An 8919-nucleotide genomic window follows, 5' to 3' on the forward strand; every position below is an offset into this window, starting at 1 on the left:
TTTACTTTTGTTTTGTCTTTATTATTAAAACTTAAAGTTTTCAAACCATTTTAATTAATTTTTCTAATAATAAATGCTATGAATTAGACAGTTGCTATGTATTAGTTTGAAGTGTGGAAGTGGAAGCTAAATAATATTTCCAATATTGATAAGAGTAATACTAGGGAACCCAAATTTTAAACTTAAATTGATCAATTAAATAATGTATTACTAATTAAAAAAAAACACGTTAGTCAACACTTAGTTAATAATCCAATCATCTACAACTACATCATTTGATTTGGAAATTTGGCTTTAAAAAGTTGCGTGATACTAGAGAGACTAAATTTGGAGACAAAATTTGCAAACTAAATTATATGTCACCAATAGGAAACACATTTATCAACCCTTAAGTGATAAACCAATCATCAACTTTCAAGTCTTTTAGTTTCGCAAATTTTGTCTACAAATTTAGTTTCCCTAGCATTACTCTAAAAATTTGATTTCCCTAGTATTACCCTATTGGTAATGAAAGTGTTGGTGTCGCCGCGTTTTTCTGTTGTTCGTGTTAAGGGTTTTTTTATTTTTTATTTTTTTTATTATTAAAAGTTAACAATGTTATGGAAAAGTTTTAGTGGTATTCTTCTTCACTTGTAAGTGAGAGGTTTTAGGTTCGATTCTCGTCAAATGCAAATTTGAACCACATAATTGCTAGTCTATTACGAGGAACCCATTTCCTACCCCCTTAGTGTCGATAAAAACAGTGTTACATTGAAGTTAAAGGAAGGAACGTGTTATCGAAAAAATTGGACTTGTCAGAGAATTCGCAGAGGAAAGTTGGGCATAACAGATTTGAACTCATCTTTATGATTTCCTACACCTCCAGCTAAATGCAGGCAATTGCTTTATCTCGCAACTTTTTATTTTAACAAAATAATAGAAGTCGTGTTTTTATTTTTTTTATTAAAGCACAACAATATCAAATTAGCTCTGAATCGTAAGTAACCTATGCTCTTGGAAATAGTTTTCGAACCTATCCGTTGGCAACCCTAGGCTTAAGGAAATTAGTTCCATCCACAATTCTAATTCTATCCTTCTCCATTCATGTGTTTGGCGCTTCGAAGTATAATGAGCTAGACAATTTTCTCAAAATGGTATTTTGGTTTTTATTGGTCTTTTAAGTTTTGGATTGAACAAAGTAGAATTTAATCGACATAAACAAAAGGAAAAGTGCAGAGGAGAAAACGGAAGTGAGAAAATCACTATCATCTCGAAAAGCGGCATAGGTGTGTTCTCCAGTGGTATGGAGAGTGGGTTTCAGTGTAATTTAATCCTTCTTAAAAGCAAACATCCTAAAATGTGTTTTAAGTACAAAACTTGAAGACGGGCAAGATCAAGCATAAATATAAAAAACATGCATTTGCCTTACCAGGCAACTTATGAAACAAAATACAAAGAAAAGCCTTGCATGATTTGATAACCATAGTATTTTAGCATACAAAACCCCACCTCTCAAAGTTTAAAGGTACAAATTTAAGCCTCCAAATACGTAAATCCAAACGATCAAGGACTTGGTTTATAAAGAGAGAACTTAATCGAGAACAGAAACGAAACAGTAAGCGCTCTAATCAAAATGCTGCTGAATAATTATACTTTTTTTTTCTTGATGTTTAGGCGCGAGGCCCTCTATTTAGACTGACCATGCGAGTTGAGGTATCCTGAGAACCCCTTGCGGACCTCCCTGATCCTGCATATGCACCATCTTGATAACGGGTGTTTTGCCCTGTCCCTCTGTATTGACCTGTGCGGTCCCTGTTATACCCACCCCCAGCATTTTGGTTGAATGGTCTCCCTCCAGCGTTGTACCCTGTACGCCCAGCGCCACCACCTTGCCTTTGATTGAAGGACATGTTATCTTGCCATCTACCGCCACTCCCAGCAACTGATCCAGCACCGTAGTCCTGGTTGTCTCTCCGCCTTTGAGGTAGATCTAACCCACCGCCACCACCTATCCTTGCTTCTGTTGCCCTTTCGTTACTTTCTGCAAGGATTGACAACTTCTCAGTCAACTGGAACGCTAGAGCCTGCAGCCTAGTCTGCTCAATGTCATGGAAAACAATGCAACGTGTTGGCTGGTCCCAACTGGCAAAGAGCTCTTCGTTGATCATCATCTTGCTAACAATGCTGTGTGTCTGGGCCTCTGTAAGGTCAAACAACGTGCTGAGTTGTTCCAAGCTCAGAGTCTTATAGGATGAGGAGAAGGTAAAAAGATAGGTCCTTAGAGCTTCTTCCTTGATCTTAGCCTTGAGCATCTCAAGAACATGCTCACGGTTCCTAAGGAGCTTCCAAACATCAAGAGAATTGATGACATCAAAGGCCTTCTGGCAGTCACCTTTGCCAAGGGCCCTGGAAGCTGCCATTACATGGTCCCTAACATTTTCAGGGGGACCGGTGAATGTTTGCTTCTCACTCACCTCAAGCAACCGACGGAATGTCTTACTGATCAATCTGCGTTTCGCATCATGGGTGTTTGCAGCCATATTAGGCACTTCCAGCAGCATGGCACATATCAAATGCACCGCCTCCAGGAGCTCAGGGTTGATATGCATATGGTAAGGCATTTGTCGTCTCCTCTCCAGCCTTTCCTGAAAACGGGGAAAAAAAAAAAACAATTATAGAGAATAGAGGGATGATTTCAAAGTGTACTTGGAGCAGTAATAATGTAGGGTCTGGAAAAAAGAATTAATTAACTGTTTCTTAGGCCCCATTTTCTAAAACATGATGACCAAACTATACTCTATTACTAGTTTCAGCTTTTCCAAATGTGAATCATCTGTTGTCCCTAGCTATTTCGCTCAAAGTGACCAATCTGTTGTGTCAACTTCAACAAGAATCTTAAAGATATGCCACACTTAAATTAGAGAATCAGCAGCACACGCAGCAATTTCCAAATTGTATTACGGGGCCAAAATTACCATGAATTTCATAACTCCACAGAATCAGTATATTTGGCAAAAAAATAAACATTCTAAATGAGCAAAAGAACGTTAAGTGTTTAAATACATCTTAAATATTCACAAACATCTTTCATGATCGGATAATATAACTCTAACAAGTCCCGGTTCCAACTTTTGACATCCTATTGCAAGGTGCAGATACAATTTATAGCATTTTTTTTTTAAACTAGTGTCTCCAGATCTTTGACCCGACTAAGATGGCTTATCAGATCATTTATCTAATTCATAAATAATAGTTTTTGCAGATAATGTAATTCTTAAATAATAAATCATTTCCATCACTTTAAAAAAAGAGTTCACGCAAATTTTATTTGGTTGTTGAAATCAACAGCTAGTTCTGAAAACACTAAAATTTTAAACTTGAGGATTTTCTTTTCATGAACAAAACAGTGACTTCAAATCAGATAGAAGAATGGTGCTAGATGACCTTGCTCTTCCCCAATTTTTTCCCTAATTCTTGCATAGGGTTGGTCCCACTATATTATGGGGGCTTTGCTCCCAGTGAGGGACTTTGGAAGAATAAAAATTTGGGATAAGAGTTGGGTACTAAAGCCTTTTCCTAAAGCATAATACGCACATAATGAGATAATAAAAAGAATAAGCACATGGAAAAAATTAACAGAGGCAACTGCACACCTGTTCTGGAGTTTTCTCATGATATCTACTTTGTGATACACCTTGGGCAAGCAACTCTTTTACTCTTCCACCAGAATATAGTTCAGAAAGGCAGCTATGCGCTTCAGTAATTAATCCATTACGAAATGCACACAGACCAAGTTGTGCCATGGCCCTGTTATAAAGTATCTGGGTCGAAATGTCCATCTGCTGAACATTATCTTGCAGGTGACTCATAAGCAGCAAGTCACGGGAAGTGGAAAACTCATCCAGCAGAGCATGGTGATAAATATCACAAAGCATTGCACGAGCTTTAGTCCTCTCATCTCCATACTTGTATATGAGGGAAACCAATATATCCATCATAGTCCTGCTACTCTCAGAGAAGGTGGGTTTTCGAGGAACGAGCTCGGGAACAACAATAAATGAAGATGGACCACGACTTTCCTCAGCTGCTCTAGGCTCTTCACCATTATCACTCTCTCCTGTATGCTCCGCCAATTTTCGCATGGCATCATAAACTTCTTGTGGCTTATAATAGATAAGTTCGACGCGCCTTAGGGCTACCTTAGCAGCAGCTTTGTAATTTCCAACCCGTTCTAAATACTCTTGAACATTTTGAGCTAGAACCAAAAACATAGGCTCATCCCTGAGTCTTTCAATGTACTCACGAGTGTGGGGATCAATGCATTGCAAGCTCTTGAAGAACTCAGTATCTATCCTTTCCAAGAAGGCCACCAAGTTTCCCCAAACCCTAATTGTCCCATCATAATCTGGTCCCTTCTGGGATTCATTCTCATCAGGCTCTACCATGTCATCCACCGTGATATTAGGATACTTCACAAGAATATCAAGTATAACGTGCATATTCTGCACACACTTCTTCCACACATTTATAGGCATGTGCCCATTGAGACCAGGATTCACATCAAACTGAGCAGAAACAACACTGAAAAATATCTCCAGCTTCTGTGCAGGGGTCTTTGCAACCTTTGTCAAGAAGGTAAGCTGCTCAACCTGCTCAAACCGTCCAGTTCCCTTCCTGCCCCTAGCAGCCACAACCTCTTTAAATTTCTTGTTAACAGTATCCCACGTGATTTCACTAGGGTCCTTACTGAATTGCTTATCCATGAGCTTATCTTTCTTACTCATCTTCTTCTGCCAACCAGCTTCAGTTGGTTCTTCGTCTTCTTCTTCTTCCTCTGGTTCTTCGCTACCTGACGATGGAATATCAGTAGGATCCTCAATTTCAGAATCCGATGCATCGTCATCATCCGTTTCCTCTTCTGGAGGCTTATCATCTTCACTCTGCTCAGGATTCTCCCTATATTTATTAATTAAGTCCTCGTATTGCTTATTGTTCTTCTTCAGTTTCTGTTTCATTGAGTTCAAGGCCTTGGCATTGCTACTACTCATCTTCTTCTTAGCATCCTTGTTTGCCAAAGCCTGTGCCAGAAAGTCTTCTAACAATACAAGAGCTTTTATGTAGAGAGTAGGTACCTTTACAGCCTCGGTAACACGCATGACCTTCTCAAGCTGCTTATTTATCTTGTCAAAGCTCTCTTGCAAGCTAACCCAGTCATTGATATTCATCGCATTCTTCATTTGATGTACAGTCGCAGACAATTCATCAAAGCGCTTATCTTTCGCCGATCTAACAACGCGCTTCTGGTCATCAGAATCTTCACTATCACTTGCATTAGCCTGAAGGTAAGGGTTTAGGCCTGGTTCAGTGGTAGTCTCACCACCCGTAGGTTCAACCTCCTCTTCATAGTCACTTTCCTCATCCTCAGAATCGCTACCAGGCTAATTTAACACACACACAAAAAAAAAATAATACAACAAATTAGGGTTTAGGAAACACTACGCTCAAGATTTTACCGAAACACACAAGCCAGTAATTATAAACAAAACCCTAATTATAAACAAAATACCTGAGTCCAGAATCGAGATGCCATCCTTTCTTACAAGAAAACCGCAACAAGTCAAAGAAGAATCACAAGAATCTGCATTGAAAACGTACACAAAAAGATCTTACCGCAAGAGAACTAACAGAACGGGCTAAAATTAAAATACCCAATTTCACAGCAATATAAAAAATTCGGGTCATCAAAAACAATAAGATCCATGTTCGGTTTTCGAGAAACGGTAAGAAAATTCGGCCAAGAGCTCGCCTTCCTGTTCGTCAGAAAATCATCATGAAACATATTCTCCGATTTACAAAAATTTTACACAGCTTATATGAGTCTTGCAATAAAAACCCTAAGCGAAAGCGAGAAAATTTTCAAAATTGGCTAACATATATATATGAGATTCAATTAAATTCGTGACGAAACTCTAACAGAAAACGAATTAAAACATATGCATATGACGAGAGAGAGAGAGAGAGAGAGAAAGAGAGAGAGAAAGAGAGAGACAGAGAGAGATAAGGACTTACAGTGGATGAACAAAGCTTTGCTGAAGATTTGGGGGCAGAGCTTCAATGGCAGATAAGGTGAGGGGAAATCTCAGAGAACTCCGGTTGCGGCTTGAAAGAGACTCTTGCACTGTTGGGGAGAAAATTAGAGTCAAGATTAGGGCTGACTCACTCACACTCGAACGTTCTACTTTTCTTTTTGGGCTGGGCCCAAGCTATGTATTGATGGAATTTATCAGTTCTCCAAAGCCCAGACCCAACAATTTTTTGCATATTTTAAATTCCAATTTTACCCTTGTGACAAATCTTCATTTTTGAGAAATAAAAAATAAAAATGTGTTGAAGGTTAGAGAGTGAGGATAGGAGAGGGACGGCAAGAGAGAGAGGGGCAAGAATCATATGATGACTTAGGGGATGGCAACTTTACTCGTGGTTGAGTAAGGATAGAACAAAAACAAATCCACAGTACATTTAAGATAAAGTAGCGTATCTTAAACATCTTTTCAATGTTCGCGTGTAAGCGCAGATTGTATCTTACTAAAAGATTCACAACAAAGATGTTCGGCCGATGGGCGGAGCCACCTTATAGTTAGGGTGGTCATTTGACCCCTTGTAAACTTTTAATGATTCCATTAAAATAGTATGGATTAATATTATAATTTATTAGTGATCTATATTCATATATATATATGGTAGAGTCCAATATGTGGTCTACTGAACAACTTAATCTCTATTTGTTAGATGACCGAAGAGTCCAATATGGTAGAGTTATTTCTTACCTTTTTGTCTCCTTTAATTACTTAATACATTTATAATATTTAGAAAATTAGGGAAATTTGCACAAACTGAAAAGGTAATCAATCAATTAGCACTAGACTTTAAACTTCTCTTCCATCAACAAAAAACTTTTAAACTTCTCCTATTGAGAGAATCGGGCATCTCCAACTCTAAGACAACAAGCCTTCACTAGTTCATCTTTGGAATTCTTTTCTAAATCAACAAATCAATTAAGTAATTCTTAACTCTTAGTTTACAATTTTCTTGCTCGTGACACTGGAACTAATCTTACCAGTTGTCACGGCTAGTGTTGAAAGAGTTTTTTTGCTATGAAGATATTGAAAAGTCATTTTCAAAACCAAATGGGAGATATATGGATGAATGACAGCATGATATTATATATCGAGAAAAATATCTTCGATAATATTGACAATAGTGTGATTATGAGAAGCTTTCAGAATTTAAACTCTAAAAATCATGGAGGGCAATTGTAATTTTAGTAGAATATTTCCTATTAAGACAAACTGTTATTTTTATATGAGTTTTTCTTATTATCTTTTATTCTTATTTTAAAGTTGATCCTCCTTCAAAGTTTTTTTGACTACATCACTGTCCGGCCTTGTGCACTGAGCTAAGTACAATAAAATGCCAGTTCTACTTACGTATGGAACTTTAGGTTCGAAGACCTTTTCATCATCCTCCTTAGGAAGGTATGGGCCTCATTGTGCATCAAGCGTACGAACAACCATGAATGTACTCGAAAGAAACATTTTCTCCTCATTAAAGTGGCATAACTTTGCCTTGGTGTAGTTTTCCTAGTGAACAGAATACAATCAGAACAATGCTCGATCTGAAAACCAAGACAATATCGTGCTTTCCTAGATCCTTCATCTCACATTCCAACTTAGGTGCACCAACTTCTTACAAGTAAGATATATCCAAGGTGGTGTCTTTAGGATCATCAAGTTGAGCAACATTGATAGGTAGGTGCATAAACAATGATATGTATTGTTGAAAAAAGGCATATCATGAGAAGATACTTTACTGACATTTCACATGTTAGACTAATCTAGTTTAATCTAAAGGCAAAGATTATTATTTAAAGCTGTCTCATTAAATGTTATACGCTTAAACAATAAGTCCAAGGAATATGCTATAAAGAGAATGTGATCTAAATATGTGTTTTTTAATAGAAAAGTGATCTAAAAATGTTAGATTCATGAGACCTTTCTTTTTTCAGACACATATCATAATCATTCATGATTATCTGATTGCCAATTGGGTAATAATAATCCCAAACTTAGAAATAACTAAAGAATCCCACAATAATAAAATTTTACGCCACTATTCCCCAAAATGGTTGTGGGACTGGAGATATATCTCTTAAGAACTCATACTTATGTTTATTTTAGAAAATGAAATTGAGTTAGTTCATTTTTTTTTTAACTTTTGAGATATAAATAACCAAAATAACCTTAGACGTATTTCAAACTATCCCTTAAATACTTGATGCTAATCTATCGACGTTTACCTATGACGTTAACTATATAGGATTAAAATAGAAAGAGGGTTGAAAGAAAAGATCAAGGTTATAAAAGACGTTAGGCGCTAGTCAGGCTGTGACACCCCGTCCTGGAATAAAAATTTATCGATGACGTGAGATGATTATTCTGCCCTTGAACGTTGAATTGTGTTGTGTGTGGTATGTACTTAGATTTTTATCCTATCTAGGTTTCCTAAGCTTTTGGAACCAAATAAAAAAAAATTGGAAATGTTTGGTGATTGTGTGTGTAGCTGAAATGTAGACCACACACACATATGCTGAACGTACACACCACACAAACACATAGACCTCTCTCTCCTTCCTCTCGATTTTCTTCCGTTCCCCTTAACCTTGTACGGACGAACTCCAAACCTTCCATTTCAGGCACAGATCGAGGTTTTAAAGGTAACATTCAAACTCTTTACACGCCTCAAAGTTGATTTTATACCTTTATTTGGACTTAAAACCATCAAAAACCTTAGTTTCTCACGAACTCCGGTTTAGGTACTGTTCATGCACTAATTAATGTGAGGTTTTAAGGAGTTTCTAAAGGCATAAGGAGCTTTGAATCA

At 37.3% G+C, this 8919-nt stretch overlaps 1 protein-coding gene across 2 annotated transcripts; it reads right to left on the reverse strand.

The window, feature by feature from the left end:
• Positions 1–1429: 1429 nt before the first annotated feature.
• LOC126603471 (eukaryotic translation initiation factor 3 subunit C-like) lies at positions 1430–6206 on the reverse strand. Of its 2 annotated transcripts, none has more exons than XM_050270322.1 (4): positions 6049–6206; positions 5546–5617; positions 3633–5417; positions 1430–2624 (listed from the first exon to the last, which is right to left on the reverse strand). In XM_050270322.1, exons 2-4 carry the CDS (start codon positions 5567–5569, stop codon positions 1650–1652), a joined length of 2784 nt encoding a protein of 927 aa, XP_050126279.1. In that variant the 5' UTR covers positions 5570–5617; positions 6049–6206; the 3' UTR covers positions 1430–1649. The 2 variants fall into 2 exon arrangements, with proteins under 2 accessions (XP_050126279.1, XP_050126280.1); XM_050270323.1 differs by having other exon boundaries at positions 6045–6177.
• Between the last annotated feature and the right edge of the window lie 2713 nt (positions 6207–8919).

Source organism: Malus sylvestris, chromosome 15, assembly GCF_916048215.2.
Source record: "Malus sylvestris chromosome 15, drMalSylv7.2, whole genome shotgun sequence".
In the NCBI taxonomy this organism is placed as follows: domain Eukaryota; kingdom Viridiplantae; phylum Streptophyta; class Magnoliopsida; order Rosales; family Rosaceae; genus Malus; species Malus sylvestris.

Coding starts and splice junctions, on each gene's coding strand:
- LOC126603471 (XM_050270322.1), bottom strand. CDS start 5,569: ATGGCATCTCGATTCTGGACTCAG. Junction 5,418..5,545: donor CATCTCGATTCTGGACTCAG/GTATTTTGTTTA, acceptor GTGTTAAATTAG/CCTGGTAGCGATTCTGAGGA. Junction 2,625..3,632: donor ATGAGAAAACTCCAGAACAG/GTGTGCAGTTGC, acceptor CCCCGTTTTCAG/GAAAGGCTGGAGAGGAGACG.